This window comes from Vipera berus, assembly GCF_964194415.1.
Source record: "Vipera berus genome assembly, chromosome: 4".
Taxonomy (NCBI): domain Eukaryota; kingdom Metazoa; phylum Chordata; class Lepidosauria; order Squamata; family Viperidae; genus Vipera; species Vipera berus.
The window spans coordinates 37,074,894-37,092,872 of NC_138206.1; the positions used below are offsets into that span (position 1 = coordinate 37,074,894).

At 46.7% G+C, this 17,979-nt stretch overlaps 1 protein-coding gene across 2 annotated transcripts in view; it reads left to right on the forward strand.

Annotated features, from left to right (window-relative positions):
• NECTIN3 (nectin cell adhesion molecule 3) overlaps nucleotides 1–17,979 on the forward strand; it is a 56,669-nt gene that overhangs the window by 19,911 nt on the left and 18,779 nt on the right. Inside the window, exon 2 of one of the 2 annotated variants that reach the window (XM_081327759.1) lies at nucleotides 6,006–6,344. The exons of the other annotated variant lie outside the window; for it this stretch is intronic. Within the exon in view, the coding sequence (XP_081183885.1) occupies nucleotides 6,006–6,344 (339 nt within the window). The remainder of the gene's footprint in view (nucleotides 1–6,005; nucleotides 6,345–17,979) is intronic. 2 annotated transcript variants of the gene reach the window in all.

Sequence of the window (17,979 nt, forward strand, 5' to 3'; positions counted from 1 at the left end):
AGTAAGACCCATGCTAAATTTAGTATTTTGTGTTTTTGGAGCTGATGAATGAAGGAACTAGTGGAGAAATCACTCTGGTTAGCTTTAACTGTTGACTGCTATAAATCTCTGCCAGCTTGGAGGACTAGTTAAATTTATTTAATTTAGTATTCATTAAATTATAGTCCTAGGACTGTGGGGCCATCCCAAGATCCTCTCGGGTTCACAAAATAAAAATTATTTATCATCCTATGTTGAAAAACAATATAATATTGAAATCCCATCAAGCAAATATGAAAAGAAGTAACTATAGCAAATATGCCAATTTTAACTTTTAATACAGTAAATTAGGTACATACAGCCCTATACAAACAAAGGTATATTTTTTAAAAGTGAGAAGAAGGCACTGAGTGACTAAAAAAAATAAACAATGATCTAACCCATAGACCTTGTCTGTCATGATGGTTTACCAAATATACAGGTAGTTCACATTTAGTGATTGCGGTTAGAACCAGCAACTCAATTGTTAAGTGAAGTGATTGTTAAGTTAAAAATCATATGATTATATTTACAGTTTTACACAGGACAAAAAGTATTGCCTGTCGAGTGGGCTTCCGGATGGCAAGGTGACGCCGGAGGCAGCCATTTCTTGGCTGTCAGCCTCGCAGCTCCGTAGAGCCGCCGAAAACAGCGCCGATCAGCTGTTTGGCGGCTTGGAAGCCCCCACCTCGGGAGAAGAGGGGGTGAGCGTCCAGGTAGGGGTAGAGATCTCCGGGGCCGCCAGAACTTAGAGTTTTGGTGGCGGAAGGATTGAGCCCCCCGAAGCCTGGGCATGCTCCGGACTGCGAGGCGTCTCTGCTCCGGGTTTTTTGGAGCAGAACAGGGTGTTCGCAACCATCCCTGCTAGCAAGGAAGAGCTTATGAGAACGAGGACGCAGGCAGAGCGATGCAGGAGATTTTGGGGAAGATGATGTTTTGATCTTTAACTCAATGGACTTTGCTGAATCTGCATGTGAAAGTGAGTAGTTAACAATAGAGGGTGAAAATGGCGACTATATCTTCTAAAGTTCCTGCCCTGAGGCAGCAGTCTTCGGCGAAAACTTTATTGTCCTCTGCATCTGAATCTGTAGCAGCTTTTACAGTAAAAGATTTGCAGAGTTTGCTCCAAGAAACTATGGAAAAGCAAATGCAACAATTTGTTGAGATAATGGAGAAAAAGTTGGAGGAGAAGTTTACAGAGAAATTAGCAGAAATGAGAGCAGAAATCACATCTGCAACGTTAAATATGGCTAAAAGCATTGAGATTTTGGATGAAAAAGTGGAAGATCTTGTTCAAAATGATATTAGAATGGAAGCCAAAATGACAGAAACTGAAAATATGATAGCGAAAATGGATTATGATTTGATTTCGACACAGTATTTTCAGATGGAGCTTGCTTTGAGAATCAGAGGCCTAAAAGAAAATCCTAAGGAAAATTTGACGAAAATGGTTTCTGAGGTTTTGGAAGGGGTGTTGGAGCGACCAGCAGATGAAATAATGGAAGATATAGATAAAGTCTTCCGTGTTAATTCGTGGATTGCAAGACAAAGGAAATTACCCAGAGATGTGGTGGTTTATTTCACAGAGAAAGATTAGAAATGAAGTTATCCAGGCCTCCTATAATATTGATTTTGTAATGGATGAGCAAAAAGTTTTGATTTTAAAAGAGATTCCTGCAAGAATTTTAAGAAAAAGGAAGGAATTTGCTTTTTTGACACAAGAATTGAGACGACGTGATATTAAGTTTAGATGGCAAATACCAGAGGGTATGGTGGTGACTTATGAAGGTACAAGGTATTGTCTTACCACGGTGGTTCAGGCACGTGACTTTTACAGTAATGTTTTAAAAGCAGTCCCCATATCGTCTTTGGAGTCTACAAAGAAAAAAGGTGACAGAGAGCCTCAACGTTCCAGAGAGAATCCACAAGATGTTGAAGGGTTAACGCAGACAGATGTGAAAGTTACAGGAGTGGGTCAAATTTTATCACCACGGGAGAAGGCCAGAAATTGGAAGAGGTGTGCTGCTTCTGGAAGAATGAAGCAAACCTGAGGATTTAGTTGCATAATTGCAAGAGATAATAATGTAATAAGGATGCTAGAAGGATTAAGTATGTGGGGATTCATTTTTCACCCTTATAAAATAATTATATAATATTTTGTGTTGCTTTAGTTTGAAGATGATTATGAAAATTTAATTGGGAAGATTTGTAGTAGTGTTTATTGATATTCTGTAGGTTATGCTTTGTTATTTGGATGGAAAGTTTTAAGCCTGGAAGGTAGTGTATGGTATTTTAAGTTGTATAATATATTAGGAGAAGGAAAGGTTGTATTAATTTGGTTTTAGTATGTTAAAGTCTAGTTGGATAGAAGAATAGTTTTATAAAACTGATATAAATTGTTTTATGTGTGATTGAAATTAATTTGTAATACTTTTATGGGCAATATTGGGGTAGGTAATAGAATATAAGAATATAAGAATGATGTGAAGGTATTATTTTGTATTTGAATAATCATTGATATGATATATATATGTATGTTTGGAATTTACCTATATGAGTTAAAGTTTGATAGTTTGAATAGCTTAGGATTGTTTGCGTAAGTTAGATCATGATTTTTTGTTTGTATTTTTATACCCTGTGTTTTGGTACTAGATTGGAAAGTATTATTTTGTATTTGTATAATTATATATATATATATATATATATATATATATATATATATATGTTTGGAGTTTTCTTATATGAGTTAAAGTTTGGTAGTTTAAATAGTTTAGGATTGTTTGCGTAAGTCCGATTATGATTGTTTGTATTTTTATACCCTGTATTTTGCTCTGGGAAGCCGAGGGGGGGAGGGGAAAGGGAGGGAGGGGTTGGGGAGGGGGAAGAGGGTGGGGGGAGGGGGTTGGGAGGGGTTTTTTTTTCCTTTTTTGGTTTGTTAAAGATAAAATTATTGTAAAACTTTTTAATAAAAAAAAAAGTATTGCCTGTCATGGCAACACATGACAGAGAGATGCTGTGAACCTGTGGTTGCAAAGTTACTTTTTCAGCACAGTTATAACTAAACAGTCGCTGTTTGAGGCAGTTACTGAGTCAGGGGTGTCAAACTCGCAACCTCACATGACGTGTTGCAGCATATCGTGACTTTTTTCCATTGCCGGAGCTGGGATAGGTGCGGTTTTGGCATGATGCATCTGGCCCGTGGGCCGGCAGTTTGACACCCCTGCACTAAGTGAAGATTACCTGAACTTAATTCTACTTAAGTGTAGGGAATATGTCATAGATGTAATAAGCCATTAGAGATATTGTCTCAAACCACATCTCAACCCCTAAGGTGCACTGGATCTCTTTTGGGGATATATATATATATCTGTTCTTAGTTTCTATATTAGTCATTTTTGTGTTTGATTAGAGCAACATTTTGCTCAATAATTTGCAATCTCTCCATGCAATGTTACAATTAAATTCACTTAACAAACATTGGAAAGTTTCCTACCACATGTTGCCCTTTTTATGGTAGAATATCCACTTTAGATTAGGGACGCGGTGGCTCAGTGGGTTAGGACGCTGAGCTTGTTGATCAGAAGATCGGCAGTCTGGCGGGTCGAATCCCAAGTGCCGTGTAGCAGAGTGAGCGCCTGTTACTCGTCCCAGCTTCTGCCAACCTAGCAGTTCGAAAGCACGTAAAAAATGCAAGTAGAAAAATAGGGACCACTACAGTGGGAAGGTAACAGCGTTCCGTGTGCCTTTGGCGTCTAGTCATGCCGGCCACATGACCACGGAGACGTCCTCGGACAAGCACTGGCTCTTCAGCTTTGAAACGGAGATGAGCCCCTAGATGAGCACCTAGAGTCGGAAACGACTAGCACGTATGTGCGGGGGAACCTTTACCTTTTTATCCACTTTAGACTAAGAGACAAATTAAATTCAGCTTCCTTTAACAGGCATTAAGCAGGCAAGTTACACTGCAAATAAATTATGTTGCTGTCAAGGAACAAATTAAACTATATAAAGAAAGAGTTTAGTCTTTTAAGATTACAAGCAAATTGCCAAATACAAGTTGGGGTGGGGGGAACAGTCCTAACTAGAGCTCCCACCCTGATGATCTTAAAGGAGTCTCAGAAACTGGCTTTTCCTCTGGTCTGTAATCATTGCTGAGTCTCTATAAACAAAAAGGTAGGAAACGGTAATAATAAAATCTAAATTAAAAATGATATGATTAAAATTAATTGCATGAATTAATTCTACATGTAGATATTATAGTGTTTGTCCTCTTCTAAAGTAGGGCTTCATGAAAGTGTCACGTCGTCTGATATAATATATATGTTAGGTTAAACGGTAACACAGATGAGTGAATATAGCTTAATGTATTTAATACTTCCGGTCTTCAATTGTTTAGAATAAGAGGGAAAGTATAACAGGAAAAATTGTAATCTTGTTTTATTTATCTTTCCTTAGCTTACTTGTGTGTTAATTAAATAGTCCTGTGTTTTAAGTGCCAGTTATGCCAGTTCAGCAACTTGAGTACATTGTTTTGAAGTCCTTTGCATAATAGAAGATATGGAAAATTACATATAGTTATCTGGGTGATTAGGGAATATCTTGAGTAGAGGAGCCAAGAAAGAACTTCTAAAATCTCAGTAGTAACTGTAATAAGACATGGTACAAACCGTATGAGCAGAATAGGTCTGTGTAGTGTACCTTTCAGTATCTCCCTTGAAAAACACTGGTGGAAAAATAATAAACGCTTTCAATACTTAGCAGTCATTAGCTGATCTAGTTTGCTGGTTTCACCAAATTCATGTGGATTCCTAATATCGATCTCAGAGGTAGCTTGATATTCTTTGGGCTTCCACTTCAAGGATGCTTTTTGAGCATTGTTTAATTACTTTTGTGCATATTTCTATTCTTTCCATGTGTAAATAGGAGCTTCTGTGTAACCTCCAATTGATTAATATTTTTGGAATGAAAATATTGTCTGTCGGTATATTTTACTTAGTTTTTATCCCACCTTTATTTTTATTTATAAATAAGTCAAGATAGCAAACATACCTAATATTACTCCATCCTCCTATTTATCTCCCAATGATAGGAGGAAACAGGAGGTGGGGTGGGCTGAGAGAGAATGCTTGGCCTAAAGTCACCCAGCTGGTTTTCGTGACTAAAGTGGAACTAGAAGTCTTGGTCTCCTGGTTTCTAACAGGTGCCTTAATAACTAGACCAAACTGGCTCTCAATGCATATATGTATGTTGTATGTATGCATGTGTACATAACATACATTCGTCCTAGCATTTTTCAAAAATGTATAATTTACTTTTTTTGATCAACCACGTATTGATGCATTGGTTAAAACAGGAGTTGACTATCCAGCTTGTCATTCAAGCCTAATATCATGGCTTGAGAGTAGCCTAAATGCCATCCAGCTATCTGGTGCCTTAACCACTAGATCAGACAGATTTGTTATTACCTGTAAAGCCTTTCTTAGCATAAGGCCTGGGCTATTTGAGGAACTGTCTATCTCCTGTAGTTTTGCCCACACCATATATGATCAGGCAGAAGGGATAGAGTTCCTTTGATTAAATAGTGGCATCTAGAAAGTGTTCTTCTGACACAGTGCCTGCCCTTTAGAATGGCATCTTTGCAGAGATTTGTACAGCTCCCACCCTGATGATCTTAAAGGAGTCTCAGAAACTCTGGCTTTTCCTCTGGTCTGTAATCATTGCTGAGCCTCTATAAACCTTTCTTTTTTTCTAGCAGTACATAAGGGTTCCCCCCCCCCTTATTTCAGGATGTGCATAAGTTTTGGTATTGAATGCCCTTCTAACTCCCATAAAGGGAGGGAAGAAAAGATTTATTGACATCTAATATCTAAGCAGATTGGCACATAAGACTGAAACAGGATCACCAACTAAGACAAATTTTCCTACAAAAATACTTGTGGAGCATATCACTTAACTAGTATTTTGTCTATTGCCCCCCTCTTTTTTAGGTGCCTTAGCTGGACCAAAGGTTGATCCACATGTGAAAGCAGTTTGGGGAAAGAATGTTACTTTGAAGTGCATAATTGATATCAACGAAACATTAACACAGATTACATGGCAAAAGATACATGGGAAAACTGCTCAGAACATTGCTGTTCATCATCCTGATTATGGATTTTCTGTTCAAGGAGAATATGAAGGAAGAGTATTATTGAAAAACACTTCACTAACTGATGCATCTATCATCTTAAGTAATGTTACCTTTTCTGATTCTGGTGAATATGTATGCAAAGCAGCTACATTCCCTCTAGGAAATTCCCAGTCATCAACAATTGTAGCTGTATTGGGTAAGTCTATTTTATATTTATTTTATAAATGTTTTATCCAAAATGTTTGAAAGCCAAAATTAAAATTGATAACCTTACCATGAATCATTAATATTTATTTGGTCAAGGATTAGCAAAATTTAAAACAAAACACTAACATGAACAATATCCAAAACTTATTATATATGTATATTTGATTTCTGTATAATAGAGATCCAATGGAGATACCCATACCCTCTTGAAGGAAGGTATGGAGCAATTATTGCAGATCTAAATATCTCCCTTCCAAAGCAGATATTCAGGGACATTTGGAAATAATTACTTCAGCAGGAGTATTCAGTTCATCACACAATTTGGATCTTTTAGTGAATGAGCAGAATGATTAATATGTATCGTATCTGGAAAAGGAAGTTTCTGATTTATTTTTTCATTTAAGAGAACTGCCAACAGATACACATTTTTTGAAATATGAAAACAATGAAAAATGTGGCAAGGGGTCCCCCTTTGGGTGGATGTGACTATAATTTTTCAACCTTTTGAGGTTTTTTTGAAGAGGAAATGAAATATATGGAGTAATTTTAACCCATATTTCAAATATCAATATACTTCTTCCTCTAGGAAATATACCATATGTGAATTGGTTTGTTCATGAAGGCATGTTTTTCTGTAATAAATTAGTGTTTTTGCTGTGTCTGCCTCGGTGCTAAAGCTGTGGGGCATAGTGAGGACAGAACTAGATCTGTGAACTCCTAGATCAGTGATAGCGAACCTTTTAGAGACCAAGTGCCCAAACTGCAACCCAAAACCCACTTATGTATCGTTGGGTGCCAGGTGGGTGTGGCCCATTAGGCATGGCCCATTGGGTGGGCGTGGCCCATTGGGCATGGCCACGGTGGTAACGGCAGACTGGGTGGGACTAAAAAGTTCTATCAATCAATTCCAACTTTGCGAGATCTTTTTTCCGCCACGAGAAGTTGAAATTGATTGATTGAACCTTTTTTTTTTTTTGCACACGGTGGCGGAGGCCTAAAGCGAAAAGGTTTTATAAAACCCAGCTGAAGGCCTAGAACTGGGGCAATGGTGCACGTGCCCACAGAGAGGACTCTGCGTGCCACAGGTTCACCACCACGGTCCTAGATCAAGTCAGTAAAAGAAAATAAAAGCCCTGGAAGGTGCGGAAATCCTAAAAAAAATAATGTTAAATGTCATTGCTTTTTGGATGAAGAAATGTACACGTAGTCTTTGTTCAGCGACTGCCTCATACAGTGACCATTCACAGTTACTAAGGTGATGAAAAACTTTGTGACCAGTACTTATGCTTATGACTTCCAGAAGCCTGAAAAGCACAGCTGTGATTTTACTTAGTGACCACTTCACTTAATGATTGAAATGCAGCACCAATTGTTGTTAAACGAGTACTACCTGTATTCTCCTCACTAGCTGAGATTTGTAAATTATAATATGAAGCATCAAAGCAAACAAGCAGAAAAAACCTTTAGGCTTCCAGTATTCATTAATAAGGTAGCTGAAATTGTCTTCCTCAAATAGTTTGAAAGACGATTTGAAATAGTTCTGGATCATTTAAATTGAAAATTCTCTAAAGCGGAGACATAATAATTATGTCACTAAATTTAAAAAAGATATTTGAAATTGGCTTGAAATTAGTTATGTGGTAATCAAAATTTCAATTAAGGGCAGGTTTAAGGTTAGGTAGAAGTACAAATTCTGAAAAAAACCAACCTTTATTCTATTTATCGAGTCTGATAATACATCAGGTGCTGTATTTTCACTCTAGTTTTGTATTTTTTAAGAGAGTAGTGTCTTTTTTCCTCATATTTCCTACATATAAATAAATATTTAGTTATATTTATTTATATGTAGCATTTCTATTAAGTAAAATATATGTGACTGTCTAATAATATCATATATGCCTTTGTTAATAATATCCTTCCAAAAAGGTGGCTATATTAGTGTAGAGAGTAAAAAAATGCAGAGATTATTGATGTAGATATGCAGGAACAATTACTTAAGACAAAAGGTCTAAAACCTTTTTTTTTATCCAGTGAAATAAATTTGGAAACAGCTTAGGCAGATGCCTGTCTTAACTCACTGGGATATAAGAAGGAAGGGTAGGATAGCACAATCATTCTTGCAAGATTCTGCTATCATAGCCAATCTCGATAAAAGTCATTTTAGCCTTCATGTGGAATTGATTTTTCTAGTCTGCCTAGTGGTGTTCACATGGTTGGTTATCTTGTGGCAACTTTCAAGAGGTAAACTTTTATTTTTAATCAGCTTCCATGAAGCATAGTCTACTTTACATCCAGAAATAAGTATATGGATAAAATATTCATGGTGTGTGACTGAAGTTTGTATAATACATTTAACATAATACCTCATTGTGCACTTCTAAGTGGCTGTTGAATAAGATTTCTGTATATGTAATTACCATATGACGAAAGGGTTGGGTTTTTTGTTTTCTGCCACTTTTATATTCAAATGCTAAGATGCACCCTGGTTCTCTCTCATTAAATTAAATTAACTCATATTTATGTTAAATTTTACTGTTGTTTCTCTAGTGTCATCTTTATTTCTATTAAATATTTTAATTAGTATTAATTGCATGACATATTTGTTACTGCTTGAATATCATTTGGAAGTTACTGAATTATTTTTCATTGAAATTATAACATTGGAATGATAAATCTACTGTTGATTAGCAGCAATGAAATGTTGATATTTATTTTGTATTGATGTTTGTATCTAGTTCTTTTTTTGACAATGGGACAAGAAAACCTTTTCACTTCACTCAACAATATGAGTCAGTTTTCTTGCTGTCTTTCACCAGAATAGAAGCAGTAAAACTGAGGAGTAGCAGACATAACAGTATGTAAAAGGAATGGGTTTGTACCCCAGTATAACAGAGGAAAGTCTAACATAATGGTAGTCCAAGACCGAGGTAACAGAACAGGCTCGTCCAGTCTACTGAGACAGCTGTCGAGCCCCGCCGGCCTCCCGTCCGCTCGGGCCTCAACACTGGCTGTGCCGCCGCAGCCGCAGCCGCGCCGAGCAGCTGTCCGGTCCCCAGCTGATCGGCGCGCCCGAGCGGCACCCCCCTCCTCTCCTGGACGGCGTGGCTCCATCCTCCTCCACATCGAGCCGCCGCAGCTCCGCCGAACAGCTGGCCGGTCCCCAGCTGATCGGCGCGCCCGAGCGGCACCCCCCTCCTTCCCTGGACGGCGTGGCTTCATCCTCCGCCACATCGAGCCGCCGCAGCTCCGCCGAACAGCTGGCCAGTCCTCGGCTGACCGGCGCGCCCAGGCAGCACCTTCCCCGGACCTTGGAGGGCGTGGCTTCGTCCGGGCTACGCGAAGCGCGCCGCCGCGATTCCGCCGAGCAGCTGCCCGGCGCACAGCTGTTTAGCGCGCCCGGCCCCGGACGGTCGGCGGGCGCGCGTTCACCTCGTCACCGGGGACGACGCCAAGCGCCCACCGGCCCGGTGCCGGACCCTGGACTGCGGCAGCCGGACCCTGGACTGCGGATGGCGCCCGGGCGGCAACAGGCTGCACCCAACGAACAGTTGGACCCGCCCCAGCAGATGGGCACGCCCCAGCAGTTGGGCACGCCCCAGCTTACTGCGGAGGGGGGTGCGACTGTGCCTGTTTTGCCACGCTCTGTTACTGGACATGGGGGGGGCTTAACGACCGCAACGCCAGCACGGCATGGGGCTCGCGAGGGAGCGGAAGGACAATACTTACCTGGAAGGGGGCTTGACAGGCTGCAGCAGCGCACACGGTGGGTGGTGGCTATGCACGGTGATGGGTGGGGTTTTTATGGGGAGGCGGGCGGATGCCGGTTTGCTTTGAAGGGGTGGGGTTAGGGTGTGGTACAATGTTAAAAGAGCGGTGAGGCTAGGAGCCTCAACGCTGACTTTACCGCGGTTTGTTTTGGAGAAGGAATAAACCTTGTCGCCCGTTCCTTTGGAAGTGCTTTTGTTTCCTGGCAGAGGACGTCGTGACAGTAAGTCAGCGTTGTTCTAGGATACCTACTGCTGTTACTCACGCTTTGGGCATGGCAGAGGATCCATCGGGGCTTGATCTGGCAGCCGAGGAGGAAGGGGCTGTTGGGGCTGCAGATGTAACTCCCCCTGATCCCGGCGAGCCAGAGGGGCCAGCAGTGCGGCCGAAGACCAAGGGGGTTATAGCCTCGGCTGAAGCTGGTGACAGCTGGGAGGTAGGGTCTCTGGCTCAAAGCGGGGGAGGGTGGCAAAGCCCTCCCTTGGAGCGTTGGGACCAAGACCGTGGTGAGGGCCGTCCACGGGCCGGTGTGCCGGCTTGGAGGGAACGGCGGCTGACGGAGGAGGAAGGCGAGGAGTGGAGCTACTCTACGGCCCCAGGGGCCTACACGATGGACGTGTTGCGGGACCGTTTTGGGGAGTTTGGCTATCAAGACACTGCACCTTGGTCACCTGCGGGACCGGCTCAGGAGTCGCGGCGCTGGTCACTACAGAGGCTGACACCCGGCCAGGCGGGCCAGCCCAGTTTCCGCCTGGCAGGCCCAAGGTTTCGGGCCCCGCCATCACGGCTGACGGAGGTGGGAGCTGTTCAGGCCGAACGACAACGCCCCGGGGTGTCAGACCGGGCAGAGGCCACCAGGTGGGCAACAACGGCCGGGGCTTCCGCCCGGCCATGGAGCGGGCGGCACCAAGCGCCAGGTACAAGGGGGCCCAGGGCCCAGGGGGACCCCTGGGGCCCGGGAGTGTTCTGGGGCCCTCCACCACTGCCGGTTACGTACGACGGCCATCCTGACCGGCTTGCCATGTTCCTAAGCCACACCATCCACCACCTGGACCAGTACGGTGCAGCCTATACCTCCCAATGGGCCATGGTGGTGGCCATCACAGCAAGCCTGCAGGGAGAGGCCGCGGCATGGGCGGCTGACCTGTACGGCGAGCATGCCCGGGAGCTTGCTGACGTCGGGTTGTTCCTGGAGTCACTGCGGACGCAGTTCGAGGATGTGGCCCGTACCCACAGAGCCGAGGCGGAGGTGGTGGGGCTGCGACAACAAGGCAGGCCCGCAGCGGAGTATGTCGCTGAGTTCCGCCGGGTGGCTCGTAAGCTCCGCTCTTGGCCGGAACGCTTGCTGGTTCACCACTTCCAGTCGGGGCTGGACGGCGCGCTGCGGAGGGCGTGCGTGGTGCGTGGAGTGCCCGAGCGACTGCTGGAGTGGTACCGGGTCACCGTGGAACTGGACGTCCGGCTGCGCGAATGCAGGGGTAAGGCGGAGGGGGTGGTCGGGACCCGTAGGACCCCCGAAAGGCCGAAGGAGGAGGGCCGAAAGGCCGTGGCCCCAACGGCTAGCCCACCTGTGCCGCCTCCAAGACCGGCTATAAGGTGTTTCCGGTGCGATCAGCCGGGGCACCGAGTGGCCGCTTGCCCCCTGCCGGCACCTCGTGCCGCCGCAGCAACTCCCACCGGAAAAGGCCCTACCGCACGGAAGTCGCTGGAGCGATCAAGAGCAGCTCACCAGCTGGCATCCCTGATGACCACAGCGGCAATCGGCACCGAACCACCCGAGGCCATCGACCCAGAGCCCTACGAGAGCCTGGAGGAGGAGGAGGACCCTATGGTGAGTGACCCAGTGGTGCCCTTCACAGTACCGGTCGTACTCATCAACCCGCGTACGGGACGTAGGGAGGCTTGCCCAGCACTGATCGACACAGGCAGCACCCGGTGCCTTATCAGCCAAGTGGTGGTTGCTCGGCTGGGATTGGAGGTACGCCGCCTGCCAACTCCTCTTCGTTTCCAGCAAGTGGACGGATCCCTTTTGGGGGGGGCTCCAGTCACTCGGGTGACGGGTCCTATTCGATTAGAGATGGGGACCCACTGGGAGACTTTGCGCTTCCTTGTCGTACCATCAATGACGGAGACGGTGATTCTGGGACTGACATGGCTCGACAAGTGGGGTCCCACAATCTGGTGGGGGGAGGGTTGCCGGCACTTGCGGTTGGGGACAGGGCCACAACCACCACCTCACGCATATGTGGGCCCTGCATAGCGGCCTGGTGGTGAGCGGGTCCAAGGGGCAGAGGGGGTGGCGGAAGCCTGCTTCCCACAGGTGTACGCCGACCTAGCAGAGGTTTTCGACGAAAAAGAGTGCGACACTCTGCCTCCCCACCGAACGACGGATTGTGCTATCGAGCTGGAGCCGGGCGTAAAACTGCCGAAACCGCGCATGTACGCGCTGACGCCTCGCGAGATGCAGGAGCTACGTCGTTACGTCGACAAAAACCTCGCGAGGGGGTTTATCCAACCTGCCCGATCCAAGATAGCGGCGCCAATACTGTTTCGGGAGAAGAAGGATGGCACGCTTCGCTTGTGTGTCGACTTCCGAGGCGTCAACGCGGTCTGCGTTGAACATCTGTATCCGCTGCCACTCATGAAAGATCTTCTGGCACACCTGTCGACGGGACGCATCTTCACGAAGCTAGACCTACGGGAGGCGTATTACCGGGTGCGGATCAAAGCTGGGGATGAGTGGAAAACGGCGTTTAACTGTCCGCTGGGCAGTTTCCAGTTCCGTGTCATGCCGTTCGGACTCCAGGGGGCCCCAGCCGTTTTTATGCAGATGATAAACCAGGTGCTTCACAAGCACCTGTACCGCGGGGTGTTAGTGTACCTGGATGACATTCTGATATACACTAAGACTATGGAGGAGCACGTTGCCCTCGTGCGCCAGGTGCTTCGAAAGCTGCTGGCTGCCCGCCTCTATGTGAAGCTCACCAAGTGCGAGTTCCACAAGACGAGGCTGGATTATCTGGGGTACCGCGTGTCGGCGAGCGGCATAGAAATGGACCCTCGCAAGGTGGAAGCCGTCCTGCAATGGCAGGCGCCGCGGACGCGGCGACAACTTCAGAGTTTCCTGGGGTTCGCGAACTTTTACCGCCAGTTTATTCCAGGTTTTGCAGCAACAGCCCTGCCGCTGACGGACCTGTTGCGGACGCGGGACTCCGGGGTGAAACCACGTCCAGGGTTGAAGCTGGCATGGACCACCACGTGTCAACGGGCGTTCGAGACATTGAAGGCCCTGTTTGCGAAGGAGCCGGTGTTGGTACATCCTGATCCCGGCCGTCCGTATGTGGTCCAAGTTGACGCCAGCGATGTCGCGGTAGGGGCTGTGCTGTTGCAACGGAACACGAAGGGCGTGTTGCAACCCTGTGCCTATTCTTCCAAAAAACTGTCATCGGCGGAACGGTCATGGGCGATCCGGGAGAAGGAGGCGTTCGCTGTGCGCGCGGCCTTGGAGACGTGGCGACACCTTCTGGAGGGGGCTGTCCATCCCTTCGAGGTCTGGACAGACCACAAGAACCTGGAGGTTCTGCAGTCCCCGAGGAAACTGGCGCCCAAGCACGTCAGATGGGCTCTCTTTTTCCGGCGCTTTAATTTCGTCCTGAAGTACGTACCGGGTGGGGCGGAACTTCCTTGCTGACGCACTCTCACGGCTGCCGCAATACGACACCAAACGAGAAGCGGTTATACAAGAACTCATTCCGCCCAGTGCATCCCCGAGCGTGTCCCAGGCAGTCTGCAGCGTGGGGGACGATTTGTCCCGTGCCATGGACGAGGCCTTAGCTACAGACGCCTGGCTGAAGGAGCATCCTGGACTTCTGACTATGCGTGACGGCACTACGCCCCGCCATTTTGCGCTGTTGTCACGACGCCAGGCAGGCCGGTCACTTCGGCTTCCTGAAAACGTTACACTTAGCACGCCGTCAATTCTGGTGGCCGTGCATGAAGGCGGATGTGGAACACCACGTTCGGGGATGCCACGTATGCGCCACAGCAAAACCCCGCGTTGGGAAGCCATTGGGCTTGCTACAGACGGTTTCGGACCCCGTACGACCATGGCAAGACATCGCCATGGACTTCATTGTCGGGCTGCCGGACAGCAGAGGGTATTCAGTAATCTGGACGGTCATCGACCTTTTTTCCAGACAGGCGCACTTCGTTCCCTGCAAGGGGTTGCCGTCCGCCAAACGGTTGGCACGACTGTTCATGACTCACATCTATCGGCTGCACGGGGTTCCCCGACGGATTATTTCGGACCGCGGGGTCCAGTTTACAGCACGGTTCTGGCGAGAGTTTCTACGACACATCGGCTCTACCCAGGGCCTCAGCTCCGGTTACCACCCAAGCACCAACGGGGCCGCTGAAAGGGCCAACGCCACGGTGGAAAGGTTACTCAGGAGCTATGTGTCGTTTCAGCAAACAGACTGGGCAGACCTCCTGGTGTTCGCGGAAGTCGCCCACAATAACGCCGTGCATAGCAGCACGGGTTTGACACCATACCGAGTGGTGGCGGGGTATGATTTTGTCCCTGTTCCGGAGTGTGGACAGGGATCGGCGACACCCACCGGGCTTGAGGAGTGGATGCACCACATGGGGGCCGCCTGGAAAACCGCTAGGGAGGCGATGGTGAAAGCGCAGGCACGGGTGAAGGAGCAGGCAGACAGGAAAAGGGAGCCCTTCGCCACCCCCAAGGTCGGGGAGTGGGTGTATCTGTCAACCAAATATCTGCGCTTACGGGTACCAAGCAAGAAGCTAGGCCCCAAGTTCCTTGGCCCTTTCCAAGTGATTCAAGTGATCAACCCCGTGACCGTCCGTTTACGGTTGCCAAAATTCCTAGGGAAAATCCACCCTGTCTTCCATAGCAGCCTACTAAAGCCCGCTAGGGGAACAACAGAAAAGGCGGGTGAGAACGCTCCGGGGCCTGTGCACGGGGATCAGTATGAAATACAGGCAATTTTAGATTCCCGGGTACGGAGGGGCCAGGTACAGTATCTCGTAATGTGGAAAGGGTATCCCTTGGCCGAGGCGTCATGGGTAAGCAAAGGGGATGTTCAAGCAGAACGTTTGGTCACGGCGTTTCACCGCACACATCCCTCCAAACCGGGGGGTAGCACCGGGGACGCAGCGGCTTGTATACGTGGGGGTCTATCTTGTCGCTCTTCTTTTGCAGGAGGACAGATGGTAGGGGGAGCCGACTGTCGAGCCCCGCCGGCCTCCCGTCCGCTCGGGCCTCAACACTGGCTGTGCCGCCGCAGCCGCGCCGAGCAGCTGTCCGGTCCCCAGCTGATCGGCGCGCCCGAGCGGCACCCCCCTCCTCTCCTGGACGGCGTGGCTCCATCCTCCTCCACATCGAGCCGCCGCAGCTCCGCCGAACAGCTGGCCGGTCCCCAGCTGATCGGCGCGCCCGAGCGGCACCCCCCTCCTTCCCTGGACGGCGTGGCTTCATCCTCCGCCACATCGAGCCGCCGCAGCTCCGCCGAACAGCTGGCCAGTCCTCGGCTGACCGGCGCGCCCAGGCAGCACCTTCCCCGGACCTTGGAGGGCGTGGCTTCGTCCGGGCTACGCGAAGCGCGCCGCCGCGATTCCGCCGAGCAGCTGCCCGGCGCACAGCTGTTTAGCGCGCCCGGCCCCGGACGGTCGGCGGGCGCGCGTTCACCTCGTCACCGGGGACGACGCCAAGCGCCCACCGGCCCGGTGCCGGACCCTGGACTGCGGCAGCCGGACCCTGGACTGCGGATGGCGCCCGGGCGGCAACAGGCTGCACCCAACGAACAGTTGGACCCGCCCCAGCAGATGGGCACGCCCCAGCAGTTGGGCACGCCCCAGCTTACTGCGGAGGGGGGTGCGACTGTGCCTGTTTTGCCACGCTCTGTTACTGGACATGGGGGGGGCTTAACGACCGCAACGCCAGCACGGCATGGGGCTCGCGAGGGAGCGGAAGGACAATACTTACCTGGAAGGGGGCTTGACAGGCTGCAGCAGCGCACACGGTGGGTGGTGGCTATGCACGGTGATGGGTGGGGTTTTTATGGGGAGGCGGGCGGATGCCGGTTTGCTTTGAAGGGGTGGGGTTAGGGTGTGGTACAATGTTAAAAGAGCGGTGAGGCTAGGAGCCTCAACGCTGACTTTACCGCGGTTTGTTTTGGAGAAGGAATAAACCTTGTCGCCCGTTCCTTTGGAAGTGCTTTTGTTTCCTGGCAGAGGACGTCGTGACAACAGCATGGAAACTTCAGCCCTATCTCTCCATGAGCAAAGTAGTCTCTAGCACTGTGTTGTACAGAATATTAAATCAGCTCATTATAGGACAAGCAGGACCAGATGGGAAGCAGTGATCTTTATTTTCAGAAGTTCATTGAGCAAAACCTACCTCTCTTACTTCAACGTACTTTTACATCTTTCAACATGCTCATGTGAAAACATACCCAACAGGCACAAGAGAACAGAGATGATAGGAAGTGAAAGAATATCACATGGTCAGGAACCTCAGCTTTCATTGTGCTGAATAATAAGGAATCTTTATATTTTTCAGGCTTTTTTATTAGAAAGCTAGATTCGAACAAATATATGACAAGAATATAAAAACTTGCAGATTTCTGGCAGAAATGTTAAAAAGCCATTATGAAAGAATTGTAGCAACTACAGTATAGCAAATACCAGTTCTGTTTATTTTGCAGAACTGAATTTTCTTCTGCCCATTCTACTGTAGAGGTCTAGAAGCTATTCACTTGGGCAGGAGAAATAATTGCTCCTTGTTTTGATACTAGATATGATATCAGGTAGTTTGCTTTTCACTATTTGGAAACCAGTTCTTAAAACAATCAAGGAAGTCAAAGAGGACATATCTGGTATCAAATGCACTGGGTTTAGCATAAGAGCAGCATTTGCATGATGCCTTTGCACAGTTGACACTCTCAAATCAGAGATTGTTTAATGCTCATTTATTTGCAGTGATATTTCTTTGGTCAGCAAAGACATTGAGCTTTTGCCCGAGCAAATGTCCAATTAGTACTCCAAGGAAGGAAATGAATCCTGAAAGAAGCATAACTGTTTCAGGACAGCAGCCATCCTTTCTGTCATCACCTGTATTTAGTAATATATATATACAAGAAGTATTTAAAAATAAATGTACTTAAAATGTTTATTGTTATTACCTATGAATTAATTTTAATATTTTATTTGTTATTATTTCAAAAATTTGTTATTATTTTCAAAAATTATTTCTTAAAGCTTTGCTGTTTCAGTCCTGTTCAGCAAAATTCCATTAAGGGTTACCAGAGATAAAAACATATCTATTTTGACTTTGATCAAATAGACGAAGTTTATATTCTTTTTCATTTAACAGTCTTGATCTTTAATCCCTTCAAATAATGTCCTAGAACTTGATTTCTTTTCATATTTTTGTCCCTCCTCACAAAATTCTTTTTAACAAGCCTTTTTTGTAAATCCAATATAGAAAAATTTAAATATTTATTTCCTTTAATTGTAATCTTCAGTCCCTTCTAGTTCACTCTGTGGTCCAATCTTCAAAGTTTCCTCCTATCATTTTTAAAGAGAATTCAAAACAAAATCATTTTTCTATGGGGAGGCTTTTTATGATTAATTCCAAAATTTTACTTTAAATCATCTGCACATTTGTAACACTCCAAAATCAAACTTTTAAGCACCCTTTTACTATTAATTTTACTATTTACTATTCTGCCCTATTTACTACAAAATAATTTCTATGTCCTTAAACTTGTATTTAAAACTATTTTTCTTAGGATTAAAGGAAACTTGACAGTCAAATTGTTCAACTGTGAGATAGGAAG